At 33.8% G+C, this 20,001-nt stretch overlaps 2 protein-coding genes across 51 annotated transcripts in view; one reads left to right on the top strand and one right to left on the bottom strand.

Annotated features, from left to right (window-relative positions):
* LOC125868826 (vacuolar sorting protein 3) overlaps positions 1-1,305 on the bottom strand; it is a 206,237-nt gene extending 204,932 nt beyond the window's left edge. For 21 of the 50 annotated variants that reach the window (XR_007446760.1, XR_007446757.1, XR_007446755.1 and 18 more), the window contains exon 1: positions 179-1,301. Coding sequence is in view for 28 of the 50 variants with exons in the window: in XM_049549399.1 (XP_049405356.1) it covers positions 179-1,135 (957 nt within the window). In the remaining 22 variants the exon portion in view is untranslated. Of the gene's footprint in view, positions 1-178 lie in introns of all 50 variants that reach the window. The other 29 variants (XR_007446761.1, XR_007446768.1, XR_007446767.1 and 26 more) reach the window with 7 other exon arrangements.
* A 10,510-nt stretch (positions 1,306-11,815) lies between these two features.
* LOC125868719 (uncharacterized) lies at positions 11,816-12,343 on the top strand. Its single transcript, XM_049549305.1, has one exon. It carries the CDS (start codon positions 11,816-11,818, stop codon positions 12,341-12,343), a length of 528 nt encoding a protein of 175 aa, XP_049405262.1.
* The last annotated feature ends 7,658 nt before the right edge of the window (positions 12,344-20,001 follow it).

Raw genomic sequence — 20,001 nt, forward strand, 5'->3', positions numbered from 1 at the left:
CAGAAGCAAAGGTTTCATCACCCCTTAACCAATTGAGTGCATTAGTTCTTAAGACTTGAAACTTTATCCAGAAAGCATCAAGTGCAGACTTTTTATAATTAAAGTTATCAAAAGTTTTTATATTTCTTTGCGCAAGCTAGCCTGAACAAACCATCTCAGAGAAAATAATGTATATTACCTTTGAGCCTGTTGCAACAACGACAAGCTTTCCTCTTCCATCCTCCTCATCAGCCACAACACAAGGACTACCTACTTCCCCAACAATTTGAACTCGCTGAACATAATTCCCCGATTTCTTATGATACAGCTCCAACTTCCCACTCCTTACCACCACAACATATGCCCCTATCTCCCCCATGGTCTCTGGAGCTTCGCTGAAAACTAAACTACCACCCACAGGCTGTCCTTCACTATCCACAATAACACCGACATTATCCACCATTAACATCACCTTACACTCTTTTGCTAACAACTTCATCCTTGGGAGCACAGATGGATCGGGCAATGAGAATATCACACCACACTGCCCACTTGCATACGAATACAAATAGTAAACAGTCCTAGTTCCAACAAAAACAGAGTCATCAACCCATGATAAACACATTATCCCGTCGGTAAAATCACCCTGAACTTCCTTCAAAATTACAGGAGAACCACTCAAAACCAGCTCAACAAGCACCAACTTCTTCCCCACTGCAACTGCGAAAAAACAGCCATCTTCTTTTCCTTTAATCCCATTGTTTAAACTGCTAAAAAATCTCTTACTTACTACATTAACATTCTTCAACAGACTCAATTTTCGAACTGGTTCAAGTGAATTCAAGTCGAGCAAATAAATAAAGCCGTCGGAGAGAACAATGAGTTTTTTTATATGACTAATAACGTGGATCGAAGTGACAGGTTTACCAATGATGTTGACCCGCAGGAAGAGTGATAAACCGGAATTGGGGTTCAGTGAGAGGGAAATAACGTCTCCGGAGACTGTTCCGACAAAAACTAGGGTTTGGGAATCGGAATTAGTGGTGATTGCTAAAGAACGAATCGGAGGAAGATGAGGAATTGAAGGGTTTAAGCCGGCGAAAAGTTGAAGAACGTTCCGGGAATGAGATTTGGGTTTGGATTTCGAATTCGCCATAGAATTGTTCTGGTTCTGCGTTTTTCTTATGAATGAGATCTCAATAAGATTCAAGTATAATGTACTGTTTGTAAAATGTTTTTGCCGGTGTGGACTGGAACCTCAATCTTTTGTATTTTTAGTTATTGATGATGAAGCATGGAGGCAGAGAGTGGCGCAAGTGGGTTTAGAGTAGAGTTTATTTGTTTGTTTTGGTTTCTTATTCCGTGTTTGATATCTGTATTAGAACAGAGTGGATTAAGAATAAAGGTTGTTTGTTTGTTTTGGTTTCCTATTTGATGGGTTTATAGTATGGTTTGTTTTATTTGTTTTGGTTTCCTATTCGGTGTCGGGTATTCGCATTGGATATCAATGAGTTTAGAGTAGAGTTTGTTTGTTTTGATTTCCTATCAAGTGTCCAGTACCTCATTGGAGCCCGACTATTTTGAATTTGTGCCACGTAGGGCTCCATTCGGGAGAAACACTCTTTATCAAGGATTTTTCATATCAAGACTCAAACCCGAGATCTTTGGTTAAAAGAGGAACAGCCTCATCCGTTACATTATATCTTTTGGTGGTGAGTAGAGTTTGTTGCCAAAAGGGAATTTCTAGGAAAATTTAAAGAGCAAAAAGTAGCAAATGGCTCATTAGGGGTGGCTCTATGCTTCAAAAAGGCATACGCATTAGGCCCCCAATTTTTCGAGTCTCGTATTTTTATCAAAATTAAATTATGTGTTAATTTTTTCTTAGAAAAATTAATTATTTTTATATTCTTGAATCACATTTTATGATTCTAACTTATATTATTATCTAAAATTTGTCAACTTATTGTAGAATTATATTAATAATTCATATAATGATTGTCTCAATGAAAGAATGTTATTCAATGATGAATTAATAAAATCTCACCTAAGACTAACTAGTTTTTTGTTACGTGCGTTGCACGTGATTACCAATTCCAAAAATATATGATATAGTAAATAGTATTGCTTATTTAAGCGAAAATTTGAATAATAAGCTTAACAATTTTTTTTTTTTGATGAAGTAGCTTAACAAAAAATAATATTGCAGATTCTTTTGTGAATATTCAACGTCGATTGTCATATATATTTCTTATTCATGCAAATCTATGAAGATGATCAATGAAAAATTTTATTAGTTAAATGCAATAATGTATATATTTATTTCAATTTGATGAGGTTTATCATGTAATTATTCTTATCTCACTAATATTACCTTATAGACAATATTTGCTTTGTATTTTTCTTGTCATCTAACCAGATGTGCTTTGCATGTGTATTCCACGTTAAATTGTTTAGATGTCATATGAACATGTGAAGAGAACAACTACATTTTATATATTCACATATTTTCACATTGGTTGTGCGTTTTTTTTTAAAACATTTCAAAATAATATATTTTGAAGTTAGAAGATCTTGTTAACTTGATAATACATTTGTGACATTTATAACACTTTAATTTAAATAGAAATACCTACCCAAATATAAATATATATTTGCATTAATGAAAATATTTATCTCATAAAATTAACTATTAAATAAATAATAAAAATTAAAATAATACAAACTTCAACTGGCGTTATTATAAGTCATATGAACTTTTCTTCGTCTAAAATACTGAAGTATTAAGAAATAGTAAATAAGTAAAACAAAAGGGCAATGTTTATATAGTAATTACTATTTTGAAGCAAACTTCATGAGAGTCTAAATCACATAAGTAGTATTGATAAATAAAGTCATTCTTTTGTCTTGAGCATCAAAAACAAATTGTGCCAATTCTCTAAATTTTGGAAAAGATATTCAGAAGCATACATCTACATGAGAAGAGGAATTGTTAACAAAAAAACAAATGAATTTAGACTACATCATGTTTACTTCATATATTGGAACATTACATACTAATGTATATATTAAGCAAAAATATAATTATTATATCATCAAACTTATTTTTGTCAAGTACTCGAGGTTATGGAATGTACCCTCTTAGGATAGAATGACCTACTCCATCAGAATAGTGGTACCTCATATTCTGCTAAATTTCGAACTCATGACTCAATGACAATAAATCATACAAAAAGAAAATTTAAAATGCAAGAAGAAGAAGAGTAGAAGATTAAAAAAATTGTGGTTGAAAAATGAGAGGAAGTCCCTCTATTTATAGTGAAGAAAGGGTAGCTGTATGAACACATATTTTTTGTGTCTTATCTGAAAAGTCATGACCTTTTCGAGAAGTCACAACTTATTGAAAATGTCACAACTCTTTGGAAAAGTCACAACTTATTGAAAAAGTCACAGCTCATCGAAAAATCACAACCCTTTGAAAAAGTCACAACTTATCGAAAAAGTCACAACTCATCGAAAAAGTTACAATCTAAGTTAATGATATTATAGTAATTTAACATTCAAGTTAGGAGTTCATGCTTTTAAAGTAATATAGATAATTGAAAAAAAAATCAAATAAATCATATATAAAAGAAACTAAGTAATAATTGCACCTAAGAAGTTAGAAAAATAAAATAATAGAGATGAAGGTTGTTTAAAGTTTAGGCCTCTAACTAAAAATTGGCTTTAGGCCTCCCATTATGTTGAACCGCTTCAAGCTCATTGCTCTTTTTTTTCCTTTTATATGTTCTTAAAAAATAGATGAAGAATCAGGCGAAGCTACACTTTTTATGAAGGGTGCGCAAAATTTTTAAAAGCAACTAACAAAAAAATTCAGTGAGTAGGATTTATATCCATCCTACTCAACCTAACGGCAATACTGTCAATACCGTAAATAATTTTTTTCTACTAATTAAACACAAATCGCCTGGGAAAAATTCTCCAGTTTGAATTGCTAAAAAATACATAATAAATTATATTAAGTGAAATAATAATTTTATAATAAATGAGTTGAGATTTTACTGAACACATATCATACATTTAAATAAAAATATAAAAAATATTTTTAATTAAATTTAAAGTTATTTTCAATCTATCGATTTTGCTATTTCTTTATTTTAATGGATGTGTGTTAAATTTCTCTTGTTTTGATAAAAATGTGTGAAAATTCTAATCAAAAGTTTCATCTCCCGATTCACCTATGAAACTATGGAAAACTTAACTCTTTATGAATCTTTTTTTTTTCAAACCTCATAATAACCTACTCAGGTGTAACACCCTGGAATTCAGAAAAGTTAAGTTGGAAAAGAAAAGTGCAAAAAATCTAATGAAGTAGTGGTCTACGAGACTGACCAACAGACCATAAGAAGTTCTATGGGTCGTAGGAAGTGAACTATAGAACCTAAAATTGAGTCGTAAAAATTCAAGTTTCTGAAGTTTAACCTAGGGGTGTGCACTATTTGGATTAAATCGAATAACCAAACCAAATCAAACCGAATTTTTATTTGGATTGGTTTTTTATTTTTCGGATTGGTTTTGGATTAATAAATTACTTTATTTGGTTTTTTGGTTTGGTTTCGGATTTTAAAAAATAAAAATCGAAAAAAACTGAATTATATATATATATATATATATAATGTTTAGGTTTATAATTAAGTTGGAGTTAACTACTTTTGTCCTTTTTTGGTTATTGCCTTTCATGATGATTACATTTATATTTTTGTTTGAATTACATCTATAATAGATATACTTATAAGTATTGTGTTTTAAGTTTTACTAATGATTTATATTAGAAAGTATATTTAAGGGATTAAATATTATTACTTTGGTTATATTATTAATTATTGACATAACTGAATAACCAAACCGAAAAAGCCGAACCGAATAGGGGAAAATCAAATCAAACCAAATTTATTTTGGATCGAATTGGGTTACACTTTTACAAAATCAAAAACCAAAAAACCAAATCGAAAAACCAAATGCACACCCCTAGTTGAACCTACGAGTATCCAAGACGAGCTATAGGAATTTGGACAGGACGTAGATGGCACCCATACAAGTTATTCAGAGTTAGTGAAATTTTGAACTTGAACTTGGGTTCTACGGAAGGGATATACGGATCATATACTGCACGATGGATCGTAGATTGGTTTCATGGGAAGTTGAAAGAGTTTTGGGTTTCTAAAGTTGGTTCTACAGTTGACCAGTACGAGCCGTAGGAAGTATTGTAGAAGCCATCCGCAGTTACTCTTAAGGGTATTTGAGTCTTTTTTTCATGCACTTAATACCTATACTATGTCTCTTAAACCCAAGATTTGAAATTTATAACTACCTTTCAACTCATAATTCTACCCAAACCCTTTCATTCTCTCATATCCCCAATTCCCATCCAAGTTCATTCTCTCTCAAGCTTAAGGGAGAAAGCTAGGGTTTCAAGCTTCAAGTCTCTTTTTTCTCCATTTATTTTGGGCTTTGTTTATGAAGGTATGTGAGAATTCACCAATGGATTTCATTCATCCATTGGTCCCAAAAGATCTCCAAGTTCCAATTCAATTTCACCTAATTTTGATTAGGGTTTATGCAATCTCCATGGGTCTTATTTGATTTTGATTGAATTGTTCAAATTCAATCTTCCTATGTATGTTTAGATTCAATTTCATGTTTTTCAATTGATTTTATTTAGACTCATACATTATTCAGGATTTTGACTATGAATCTATGAAGATATGAATTATGAAGGTATGCATATAATTTATGAAATTGTATGCATGATTTATGATTTAAAAGATGTTCATGATCTAAGATTGCTTTTAAGATAAGCATCAAAGAAATTGTGAAGGGTTTTCTCACATATTAAAAAACCATGATTTAGTGAAATGTTTTCTCACACATGCATGATTCATTATTCAAGGAGCTAATGACTTTATGATTTGGATTGGTATGTTGATAATATCCTATCCTAGTGTTATACTTTGATAATTGATTTTGTCTATTCCATTGGGATTTAACTTAACACCGAGAGGACTTGAGGTGGAGGCTCAAATAGAGTAGTCTCTAGTAGCAACCTCTAGTTCAAAACTATGTGCTCTCGTATGATTGTCTTAAATGACCTAGCTAGTGGATCCACTAATAACATATGAATGAATGATATAGAGTTCTACCTTTACAAGTAGACTCTCCCTTCTTGGTGTGGGAGTTATACTAAATTCCATGTTATAGCTTGCATGGTCTATTGTCGTTTAAAACTAATATCCCACAAAACGAACAAAAGTTTTTTCAAAGATTTTTATGAAGCTTTCATTATGTTTTAAGATGCATTGACCATGTTCATGACTTGTAATTCTTTTAAAGACTTTTACTATGATTTAGCTTGGTCATGCATATCATGTTCTAGCATTTTCATATGCTCATGTTTCACGTTTTTATGCATTTACCCATATTTAGTACATTCTATGTACTAATGCATACGTGTGCATACATTGTGTTATGATGTAGGGTTTGACGCTTCTCCTAAGCCCACTCATTGCTAGTTGATTGCTTAACCATGAAGACTTGGTGAATCCTCATGCTACGAGGACCATGTCACCTTTACTATGCTTTATTTTGTCTTTACTTTTTGGATGTTGTACGTGGTGTATGAGTTACATCTCAACCACTTCTTTTGATGTATTAGCTTGGGGTCACTTGTGATCCTAGGTCCCGTGTTACATCTAGGTGTTAGCCTCGGGGCGTGACAGTAGGTATGAACCAAAAAAATTTCATGGTTATGATAAATTGTTTAACAATTGAGCAGTTGGATAGTTTTCTTTTAACTTGTTGTGAATGGAGGATAAAAGCAACAAGGAGATTAAAGTTTTTTTTTTGTGAAGATCCAAAGTAGACTTCCAAGGAATTGACGAAGTTCCCTAAAACTAGGATGAGATTTGTCACGAAGAAAAAAGATACAACAATGGGTATGATTTACCTAGTTTTTTATAGGTCATTCCTTAAGAGACGCATCTGAAGGGATACAACAGTCTGAAGGGATACAAGAGTTGACGAAGCAAGTTCAAAGGTAAAAATAAAATAGGGATAGAAAACCTAAAAATATGAAGAAAAATATAAAAATAAATTCCTGAACTCTAAGGGTGCCACATAGGCAAGCTTAGGATTCTCTTTATATATATATATATGATTTCAACTTACATAAACATAATTTTTCGACTAAGGGTGTTTACTTGCACACTCTTAATAGGTTGTAGCTCCGCCCCTGTGAAGAATAGTCAAGTCTCCCATTTTCTCCCCCTTTTTGTTGTTGATTTCTTTGTTTTATTGTTTTTTCCTCATGTAAATGTAATGTTATTGTAGTTTTTGAATCAAAATAGTGGATCCTTCATTTCCTCTAGTTAATTTTGTTTGATATGAAATGTTTTTCAATCTTTTTACTATAGGTCTGGTAAGAAGATCAGTTCCTTGAAAATAAAAATAAAAATTATTTCGAAGCAGATGACTATACTCAGTCATGTCTCTACTTTGGATCAACACCTATATAAGAAGAACAATGACATAACAAAACACAACTTTTTCCTTTTTTTTGTGGGTCAGTCAATTAGTGTTTTTTTGGGTGAAAAAAATCTGGTTTTTAAAAAGATATCAAGTATGTTGGTTATAGGTTTCTCTTCAATAATACTCTCTACTACATGCAAAAAAAATACATAATGATTTGCAAAAACTTATTGTAAAGGTGCTCGGCTAACTCCCTTGAGTTATGTAATGTTAAATTTAATTGGACTTGTGTTTAGATATTTACAAGCATACATAATATTCATATGCAAACACATATAATTAATTGAATAAAATGAATTTGATGTAAGTTTAATGCAATTTCACCTATTGTGACGTATTTCAACAATAGTACGCAAAAAAACTATTTTTCGTTTTGAAATTAAAAATAATAAAATTGAATTAAGTTAAATAAATCAATAAAACTCCATCTCTATAAATCCTCATTTGAAATATCACGTGGATAATAATTAAGTTGAATGCAAAATCTGAGAAATGAATCACCTTTAGAAGGAAGAACAATAATATTAAACACATACTTTTTTAAAAAAAAAGATTATACCTTTAAAACTTAGATTAACGTTAATATTTTTGGAGATAACTTTTAAGATAATTTTTTTTCTTGAAAATTGTAAGAAGAGAAGTTCAATAACATGTTTAAATAAGCCACATGTAAAATTGTTTTTAAAATAAAAAAATATGTGCATCATTTAAAGAATTGTATATTGGTTTCGTGGAAGTTGAAGGAATTTTGGGTTTTTGAAGTTGGTTCTATGACTGACCAGTACGGGTCGCATGATGTCTTACGGATCGTAGAAGCCATCCAACAGTAATTCTTAAGGGTATTTAGGTCTTTTCCTTTGCATTTAATACCTATATTATGCCGGTTTGACCCAAATTCTAAGACATATAACTACCTTTCAATATCTAATTCTACCAAAATACTTTCATTCTCTCAAATGCCCAATTCTCTCTCAAGCTTAAGAATGAAAGTTAGGGTTTCAAGCTTCAAGTATTCTTTTTCTTCATTGCTTTTGGGCCTTGATTATCAAGGTGTGTGGGAATTAACCAATGGATTCCATTCATCCATTGGGTCCTAAAAAATCTCCAAGTCCCAATTCAATTTCACCTAATTTTGATTAGGGTTCATGCGATATCCATGGGTCTTATTTGATTTTGATTTAATTGTTCAAATTCAATGTTCCTATGCATGTTTAGATTCAATCACATATTTTTCAATTTATTTTATATAGACTCATGCATTATTTATGATTTTAACTATGAATCTATGAAGATATGAATATGATTTATGAAAGTTTATGCATGATTTATGATTAAAAAGATGTTCATAATCTAAGGTTGTTTTAAGATAAACATCAAAGAAATTGTGAAAGGTTTTATCACATATTAAGAAATCATGATTTACTGAAAGGTTTTCTCACACATGCATGATTCATGACTCAAGGAGCTACTCTATGATGACTATATGATTTGGATTAGTATGGTGATCATTTCCTATCCTAATGTTATCCTTTGATAATTGACTTTGTCTATTCCGTTGGGATTTAACTTAGCATCGAGAGAACTTAATGCGGAGACTCATATAGGGTAGTTTCTAGTAGCAACCTCTAGTTCCAAACTACGTGCCCCGTAGGATTGTCTTCAATGACCTAGCTAGTGGATCCATAAATAACATATGAATAAATGATACAGAGTTCTACCTTGGCAAGTAGACTCTCTCTTTTTGGTGTAAGAGTTACATCAGATTCCGTGTTATAGCTTGCATGGTATATTGTCTGTTAAAGCTAATTTTCCACAAAATGAACTAAAGTTTCTTTCAAAGAATTTTATGAAGCTTTTATTAGGTTTTAAGATGCATTGACCATGCTCATGACTTATGATTCTTTCAAAGGCTTTTACTATGATTGAGCTTGGTCATGCATATCACGTTCTAATGTTCTCATATGCTCATGTTTCATGTTTTCATACATTTTTTCATACTTTGTACATTTCATGTACTATGCATACTTGTGCCTACATTGTGTTATAATGAACGCTTCTCCTACTCCCTCTCGTGGCTAGTTGATTGCTTGACTGTGAAGGCTTGGTGAGTCATCATGTTTCGAGGACCATGTCACCTTTACTATGTTTTAATATGTCTTTAGTTTTCAGATGTTGTATGTGGTGTATGGATTACATCCCAACCACTACTTTTGATGTATTATATTGACTTGTCAAGACTATGATTAGGCTTCTGCTTTTATGTCAAACTATTCTATTACATGAGACTTTTTACTTCAATTCTACATTTGTCTATTTCATTTTTTTGTATGTGTGTCAAGTGGATTCCGTAGGGCCTGTCGGGGTTCTATATGTCATGTCACATCTTGGGTATACTTTGTATCGTGACATTAGGAGAAAATGAAAAAAGTGTAATTACATATATCTTCTTCTTCTAGTTCTTTTAGTTGAAACTCATTGAGAATATTATTTTATATTTAATACAAATAAATATTCAAATTAAAGTTTCAGTTAACTTTAGTATTTTCTCTGTCCCAATTTATGTGACATGATTAAAATTTGAGATTCAAAATTTTAAATTTTCGTCGTGAATTCGGAAATAAAAGCTTAAGTTTTTTTTAAAAAATTAAATATATATATTTGAAAACTACATAAAAAAATAAATCACAAAAATTGTCAATTGAATATTTCAAAGACATAAAAATTGATTTAAAATTGAGTAGACTCTCAAAATTTCAATGATGCCACATAAATTGAAATGAATAAAATAATTATTAAATAAGTAGTATCTAATGACTCCTAAAAAATAAAGTAATATATAAATTTGGTCTAAGCGAGTGACCCTGGGAGACATGTAATTAAAAAATAGTTAAAAAGAAAGGTGAACTAGTGAGATTAGGTGAATCCACAAAATTTCATTGTAGAGGGGTGTGTGAATTATATGAAAGTGAGTTTGACGAAAAAAAATATAAAATATAATGAAATCCTCATTAACACTTTTGAAGACTCCTTAGTCCTTCCATTGCGCCAAAGGCTATACCAACATCAAGGGCGTGTAAAACAAATTACATACTAATATATGATAAACTAGAGGTTCAAAAGATAATCCATTTGAAAAATGTTGTAAATCAACTATAGATATTCGAGCTGCTAATTATCGCACCCCATTTTCGATAGTGGTTGAAATAGTTCACCACATAAAATGAACATGCCTCTGATTTGAAAACTGTTTAGAGTCGCCTCCTAATTTTAAGGAACATATTAGAAAAATATTTTTTTTAAAAAAAAATCTAAATGTAAACTATGTTTTGATTTGTGAATCCAGTGAGATTCTAGGTAAGGATTTTTGCTACTCGAGGGGGAGGTGTTAAGCACCTGTCAGAGCCTATCCGAAGATAGTCCTGAAACTCAGTTTTGGAAAAGTAATTGAGGATATTTTATTCATTTATTTGCTTTATAAAATGATGATAAGAAAGACTTCCATTTATTTGAGAAAGAGGGTAAAAATACAAGGCACACCATATGTACGCCTATAACATGTATGAAACAAACTTAATAGTAATATATTTATCATACGATAAAATAAATAAGTAAATAAACAAATATATTTGAAATGTATGAAAATTTCATATATTAGAAAATATAGATGTGTGTTTTAAAGTCAAATGAGATGAATGAGCTTATATAAATTTATCATATATAATGTTGACTTTAAAGAGTATGATAATTTATTATTCTATTTACATATATAGAATTAAGATATAAAAAGAGATAAGATAATAGATGAGCTGTAAATATATAGCAATATATATGTTGCATAGTAAATATAAGTTGAGCAAAAATTCAATAGAAATGGAGCTTCAAAAATATGTAAATACTAGTTAGATAAAAATCATGAAGCTGGAGAATTAATCAAATTATCTAAAGTTTTTTGCGGAAAAAAAAACACGCTCCAAGAAGATCCAATTTTCAGTGAAAAGAAATATTTAAGGAGAGAAGAGGAAAAATATGTTTGCCAATACAGAGAGAGATATAAAAGGAAAAAATTTAAAAGACCCATTTTGTCAAAAAAATAAAATATATCTGGGATATTTATTCCAATTTGACCAATAGTTATCATCCAAAATTCTATGTTTTCTGCTCAAGGTTGGAATAGAAATTAAAACCTAATTTTACTATTATAAATAGAGTGTTATCGCCTCTCTTATTTTCAGCTATCCTCCCAACAATTTCTTCAATGTCTTATCAAACGCCTTTGCTTAGCCTTAAGAAGACATTCTTTTACAATTTTTTCCCATCAAAAGCTGAAGAAGAAGCTTGCAAACTTAACAACACTCCACATGTAGTGACTCGAGAACTTATTGAGATAAGGGACGTATACCCTCCCCCGAAAATAAACTTGGAAAACCCCTGGCAGATCAAGAAAAGGATAACCCGTGATGAGATCGTTTTAGGAAAGCTGGTGATTCCATTTTTTGAGACATTTGAGTACATTCTTCGATACTGGACATTGGATGCAGCTAAAAGTTTGGAGAATGGGTATGATGTGCCTATTGACTTGTGGGATTTAACTAAGGAGATTGTCCCTAAGAAGTATGAAGGTGAAAGTGTTTGCTTAAAGAAGTTGTACAATGATGACTTTTCTCTTTCATGCATCGAATTGTTCAACGACCACGGATTGGGCGATGGTGATGAAATTGGGCTATACTGGGATCCTAGATCTTCAAGTTTAATGTTCAAATTACTTTCTCAGATCCGTGCTTAGTGAAAGGTCCAACTATTTTTGTTACCTCATTAGGATTGATAAGGTAAGGTCTAACCCCTTTGCTTGTGATTTTTTTTTATTTCTAATAAAAGTCTGTTACACACTCTGTCTAGTGATAAATTTGCCAAAAAAATAAAAATATAGTTGTAATAGTTGAAGATTGGAATATTTGCACTATAGAGTATGATGATTCTTCAAATTCTTAATTTAGTTTGCGCAATCCCCTTTTTGTACCTGCGGTTTCATTCCTTTTTGATTTAGCTATGCCATTTCACAAGGCACTAATTTATTTCTCCTCTAAGGTTCAAACAAGAATGGATATCTCCCCGATAAGTATCTATTGAAAATAGGTACACCCAGTGATGGGTTGACTCCACTAAATAACTCCCTATAGTAAGTTACAACTTTATACACCATTGGCTTGATTTTTTGATTATCTCAAAGAAGTTGGATAAGTACTAACTCCAAAACTCTTAGTCCAAATCCTATAAAATATTTCATACTATATTTATTTATATTATAAAATATATCAAATAGAAAATACCTTTTCACATTGAAGGATTGTGACTTTTCTAATGGGTTGTGACTTTTTTTTTGTCAATACAACTTATTGACATGCTTAGTCTATATTATAAGTATTATATTGTTGTGTTTATATCATTCAACTTAGTATCTATATCATGCATGCTCAGTACATTCAAAGTACTAACGCATACTTTGCATTACCTTGTCTTATGATGTAGGTTCAGGCGATCAGCATCCGAATCACGCTTAGTACGATTTCCAGCCCATACCCAACAACTTCAGTGGTGAGTCCTCATAGTTCGAGGGAATTTTTTATGCTTAGTTTAGTTAGATTACTTTCAGTCTTTCAGTATCTTTTTGAGTTAGCTGGGGACTTGTCCCAGCAACTCATCTGTAGTAGAGACTTTCAAACATAGAGTCAGTGTTAAGTGTTTTGGAGTTGTTTTCCTCAAATATTCAGATATAATTTCGTTGGAATCCTTTAGTTTTGACTAATTTATTAGTTATGCTTTCACTTATCTTATTGTATATTCAGTATGCTTGTGGTATGCCAGACTCATGGTTAGCTTGGGGTCACTTGTGATCCTAGGTCCCGTTACATCTAGGGGGTAGCCTCGGGGAATGACACTAGGTATGAACCAAAAAATTTTCATGATTGTGATAAATTGTTTAACAATTGAGCAGTTGAATAGTTTTTCTTTTAACTTGTTGAATGGAGGAAAAAAGTAACAAGGAGATTAAAGTATTGTTTCATTTTTTTTTTTGTGAATATCCAAAGTAGACTTCCAAGGAATTGATTTGTCACGAAGAATGAAGATACAATAATGAGTATGATTTACCTAGTTTTTTATAGTTCATTCCTGAAGAGATGCATCTGAAGGGATACAACAGTCTGAAGGGATACAAGAGTTGATGAAGCGAGTTTAAAGGTAAAAATAAAATAGGGGTAGAAAACCTAAAAATATGAAGAAAAATATAAAAATAAATTCTTGAACTCTAAGGGTGACACATAGGCAGGCTTATGATTCTCTTTATATATATATATATATATATATATATATATATATATATATATGATCTCAACTTATATAAACAACATAATTTTTCGACTAAGGGTGTTCACTTGCACACTCTTAATAGGTTGTAGCTCCACTCCTTTGAAGAATAGTCAAGTCTCCTATTTGCTCCCCCGTATTTGTTGTTGGTTTCTTTGTTTTATTGTGTTTCCTCATATAAATGTAATGTTACATTTGTTTTTGGATCAAAATAGTGGATTCTTCATTTCTTCTATATAATTATGTTTAATATAAAATGTTTTTCAATCTTTTTACTGTAGGTCTGGTAAGAAAATAGGTTCCTTGAAAATAAAGAAAATAATTATTTTGATGTAGATGACTAAACTCAATCATGGTTCCATTTTAGATCACACCTATATAAGAAGAACAATGACATAATAAAACACAATTTTTTCCTTTTTTTGTGGATCAGTCAATTAATGTTTTTTGTGAAAAAAAATGTGGTTTTTAAAAAGATAACAAGTACGTTGGTTATAGTTTGCTCTTCAATAATACTCTCTACTACATGAAAAAATACATAATGAGTTGCAAAAACTTATTGTATAGTACAAATATTTTTATTACAAAGAAAGAAATAAATATAATTAAATATATGTAAGTTTTATCATCAATAAATATGTGTACTAACTAATTATAAAGTTACCAATCAAAAAATGATATGTGTCCAATTTGTGGACTCATCACTTTCCTTCAAGAGAGTGTGCACACTCTCTATGCCATGTCAGGATAAACTCAGGACAACTTAGAGTAGACACCAGAGTTATGTTGATCGTATGCATCTTCCCTTAAGATTTTTAGTTGGTGATCAGGTTTTCCTTTGTCTGTCGCCTATGAAGGGCGTGATAAGATTTGAGAAGTGGGGCAAGCTTAGCCCTAAGTATTGTAACACCTCAAAAACCAGACCCAGAAAATTACCTGAAATAGTGAACCACGGCAGGGTTCACGGACCATGATAGGGACCACGGTTCGTTGACCTGCCCGTGTTGGGGAGTTGGACTCCACCAGGCCGTGAGTCAGACTGCGGGTCCTTTCACGGGCCGTGGTCTTGACAACAGACCGTGGTGGCGTCCGTGAAGAGTTAGGCAGTAACTCCCCCTAGACTAGCCCTCAGACCCTCAAGCCTAAGTGAGGACTACGAAGACCTTCACGGTCCGTGGTTCTCCACATGTCTCGTGGTAGGGTCCGTGAAGGCCAGCCAGTAAGCCCTCAAAACCTGAGCCTCCAAACCTCAGTCCAAGTGAGGACTACGGGGACCTTCACGGTTTGTGGTTCTCCACACGGGCTGTGGTAGGGGCTCGTAGAGCAGACCCTAGAACCTTCAGAACCACAGGACCAAGTGAAGACCACGTGGGCCTTCACGGTCCGTGGTCCCTTTCATGGTCCGTGAAAGGGGCCGTAGTCAGCCCCGTCTGCAACTTAAGTTAGGGGTCTTTTGGTCTTTTCCAATTTCATTGGACCCCTAAACTACATCGTTTTAACCCTCAACTACGTTGTTTTGATTAGTTTTAGCCTAGAAACATAGCTAAAACCTACCTAAGTCAGATCTTTCATCAAAAACTTAGAAATTAGAATGTGAAACGAGGCAAGAGGTCGACTAACCGTATTTCAAGAATGCAACGAGATTCCATCAGTTTTAGCCCCAAAATCAAAAGATTTCTTCGTGGAATTCGTCACCATGTATGTGAGATTTCACTAGTGGGTTCCTTTCGCCTATTGGGTCTCTAGATTTCAGTCAGATTCTTGATTTCCTGTCATCAACTAGACCTAGGGTTTGTAGAACTTCAACAGATTATTATGAATTAGTTATTTACATGTTCCAAATCAGATTGTCATGTTATTACTTCGTTTATTGCATGAATTTCAGAACTCTAGCTATGTATTTCTTTAGTTTTTGAATTACACATGCTAGGTTAGATATTTCTATATTTTAGACATACATGCCTCAGTCTTGAATGTGTCATTATAAGTATATTAATGTGCATTCTCAATTTGCTTGGCAGTTTTGAGTTATCCAATATATTATAGTAATTAAGTCATAATATGTTAATCACTTAATCTCTTGGGAGTAGCATAATACCGAGTTGAACTAGGGTCAGTCACCCATATAGTCCCAGAACTACGAGCCACGTAAGTTGTAAGTCCCCTCTGTGGGCATCATTTTAATGATCACGCAAGCATGCCTCTATACCTTTGGCGGGGTATAATGGGTCCTCCAGATGGAGTGTATACATCGGACTCCACATTTAGCTCATGTGGTTTTATTATCATTTATTAGTAGCTTACATAGTTCAGTCAGATTTTATTGCATTGATCACATTTCAGTCGGTATTCAGTCTTAATATGTTATAAATTTTGTCATTACATTCAGTCAGTTCCGTATTCAGTAGCTATATCATGTTCAGATTACACTCTTGCTATATTGCTTGTTCAATTATTTGCTTATTTTAGCTTTACTCTATCTTGCATGCTCAATACCATTCAAGTACTGATGCATACTCTGTGCTACATCTTCTCGTGTGGTAGGTTCAGGTCCTCAACAGTCAGATCACGCATAGATCGGTTCCCGATCTTCACTTCAGCAGCTACAGTGGTGAGTCCTCATTTTTCGAGGACAATAGTCATGTTATCTTTCATTTCACAGTTTTTTAGTTTCAGTTTTGCTAGACTTAGCTGGGGCCTGTCCCAACATTTCTAGTCAGTTAGAGGCTTATTTCAGACATAGTTAGATTCAACTTAGTATTTGAGTTTGATGTTTCTTTTGTATTAAACTCTCAGATTTGATATTCAGTTTTAGTAGATGGGCATCCCCCATCATTTCAAATTTATTTATGATTAGCTTCTGCATCAATTCTATTTTTCAATTTATCTTTTGTATGCTCATGATTATGCTTGTAGGGTTAGCTTGGGGTCACTTGTGGTCCTAGGTCCTGTGTCCGCGTTTTGAGGTAGCTCGGGGAGTGACAAACTTGATATCAGAGCCCTAGGTTTAAGAGTCCTAGGATGTCTAAAATGCCGCACTAAGTAGAGTCCTTTTCATGGGTGTGAAGTGCATCATCTAATGATAGGGAGGCTATAAAGTGTTTTTAGGAAAAATCTTCATTTTTTGGTTACTCTTATCGTGCGTAAGGTATGATCTAATTCCATTCTAACTCAACGTTCTACGTTTTAGTGATTATGCCTCCTCACAGAGCTAACGCCAGGAACGGAAATGCAGCCCCTCCAGTCTCAGATCAAGAAGTCTCGAATGCAGAGTTCAAGAACACCATTCAGATGTTGGCTCAGAGCGTGGCCAACCAGAATAATTAGCAAGCTCCAGTTCTGGTAAATGCTAATGTTGGTCGGCTGCAGCCAGAGTGCGAGACTTTGTTTGGATGAATCCGCCAGAGTTCTTAGGATTGCAGGTTGGAGAAGATCCCCAAAACTTCATTGATGAAGTGAAGAAGATCTTTGAAGTAATGCAGGTAACTGGGAATGATCGGGTTGAGTTAGCATCTTACCAACTTAATGATGTAGCTCATATCTGGTATACTCAGTGGAAGGAGAACAGGGGCACAAATGCAGCTCCTATCTCTTGGGATTGCTTTAGTGAGACCTTTCTGGACAGGTTTTTCCCAAGAGAGCTAAGGGATGGAAAAGCTCAGTAATTTATGAACTTAAGGAAAGGTAGCATGACTGTCCATGAGTATGGGCTCAAGTTTACCTAACTCTCCAGGTATGCTCCTCACATGGTGGCTGATTCCAGGGCCTAAATGAACAAGTTTCTTTATGGAGTGTTAGACTTGGTGAAAATAGAATGTAGAAATGCTATGTTGCTGGGAGATATGAGCCTCTCTAGTCTTATGACTCTTGCTCAGCAGGTTGATGGTGATAAGCTTAAGGAACATGCCAAGGCGAACAAGAAGGCCAGGACTGTAAACTATGAGTTTTCTCAACAGATTTCGAGTGGTGGAAATCGCTCGCACGGTCAGAAGAAATTTTCAACTCCAGCACCTTCATCAGCTAGTGTCCTATCCTCCAGGTTCCGTAATGATCAGAAAGGTAGGACATTTGGCTCTAAGTCTCAGGGGAGTGTTACAAGTACCAAAACCTACCCAATTTACCCTAAGTGTGGTAAGAACCATTCGGGCGAGTGCCTTGCAGGAAAGGAATGATGCTTTAGGTGTGGTCACTCTGGTCACACAGGTTGAGGGATTGTTCTTCTAAACAGGGTCAATAAGGCAGTGCTAGTCGAGCCCAGTCTACGACTTCAGCAGCACCAGCAGGTCGCCCGACTCAGCAGGGTAACTCTTCTGGTATAAGTGGCGGGCCACACCAAAACATGCTCTATGCTTTCCAGGCTCACCAGTATCAGGAAGATTCTCCTGATGTAGCCACTGGTATGTTACGAGTCTTTGATCTCGATGTTTATGCTTTGTTAGATACAGGGGCTACTCTTTCCTTTGTAACTCCTTTTATAGCCATTAAGTTTGATGTTAGTCTAGAAACTCTCTCAGAACCTTTCTCGGTCTCTACTCCAGTCGGTGACCCAGTTATAGCTAGACGGGTATACAGAAATTTCCCTGCCACAGCCTCTTAGAAAGTCACCCCAGCAGACCTTGTAGGGTTAGAAATGGAGGACTTCGATGTCATTCTAGGCATGGATTGGTTACATTCCTGTAATTCCTCAGTCGATTGTAAAACTAGGATTGTTCTTTTTCAGTTTCCAGACGAACCATTCTTAGAATGGAAGGGTAGTAGTGTCACGACCCAGGGGTACCTCTTAGACGTAACATGACGTACTCGACCCCGAAAGGGTCTAGTACATGCCCTTTGCATAATAACATAGGTAATAAAATTGAAAATACAGATCAATTTAAAACTTTTACAATCGAAGTCATATTTCATAAAAGTAACAAGTGGAAGTCTTTTCTAAACCTTTGTCTCAAACCATCTATTTAAACTCATGAATAATAGTCTTTGGGACGTAGCCTATACAAAGTCTAAAAATATAAAGAAATAACATAAAGGTAAAATGAGTGTTGTCCTCGAAGCTATGAGGACTCACCAAGATCTTCAACTCCTCTAGATCCTTGAAACCTAGCCTCCAAAGCAACTAAAATCTCCAAGACCCTATATTTGGTTAGAACGTAGGCAATATGCGTTAGTACAAAATGTACCAAGTACTAAAGCTAACACAACATCATAAGAGCATCTCAAATGGTTAGTCAACATAAGACATAAGCATAAGAGATATTAACATATTCATAGCATAATCATCATAGTCACATCATGGTCTCCAACATAAGCATCATATAAACATAAGTCAACATAAGACATAGTTAATGAGCATAGGAGACAAGTCATAATCATATAAGCATAATTGACCCTTGGTCATCCATACCATAATAGCATCATTCTCAAGTAACCTCAAAAGCATACAAGTGCAAAGCATGAATAACATCCCATAATACCACCCAAGCCAAGTATCCCTTTTTAGTCATCTTAATCATAATCTATGTGCATGGTTAGATCATAAGTCTTTCTACCATAAGGGGACCATACTTCCAAGTAACCTCAAGACACACTTGTGCAATGCATGAAAGGCATCCCATACTACCCTTCACACTAAGCATAACCTTGAAGTCATCTTAGTCATATTCACCCTACTTTGGTCTTAATATAAGCTTACTTCATATAGACAAGGGAACTACCACTTTAATCAATCATATCCTAGATGTCAACTATGGAAACAACCCAAGCTAAGACATACAACGTGTGGGAACCTTTCATACCTAGCCTTAAGTCATACTTGTGCAATGTATGGATAACATCCCATACTACTACCCATACTAAGTACTCATTTAGACTATCATGAATGTTTACTAGTAGGGACTAATCCCTTTATTCAAGGCTAACAAGAAATAACCCCGTAATAGGCTAGACCATGTTATCATCTTAATAACAAAACTAGGTTAAGCTAAGCGAACTAACTTGGAAGACACACTAACATGCAAGTCCAAGCTATCCATAGGGGAGTATAATTCTCAACCCTAAGCTATCCTTAAGAGAGTATGAGTC

The sequence above is a fragment of the Solanum stenotomum genome, chromosome 6 (assembly GCF_019186545.1).
Source record: "Solanum stenotomum isolate F172 chromosome 6, ASM1918654v1, whole genome shotgun sequence".
In the NCBI taxonomy this organism is placed as follows: Eukaryota; Viridiplantae; Streptophyta; class Magnoliopsida; order Solanales; family Solanaceae; genus Solanum; species Solanum stenotomum.

Coding starts and splice junctions, on each gene's coding strand:
- LOC125868719 (XM_049549305.1), top strand. CDS start 11,816: ATGTCTTATCAAACGCCTTTGCTTAGCCTTAAGAAGACATTCTTTTAC.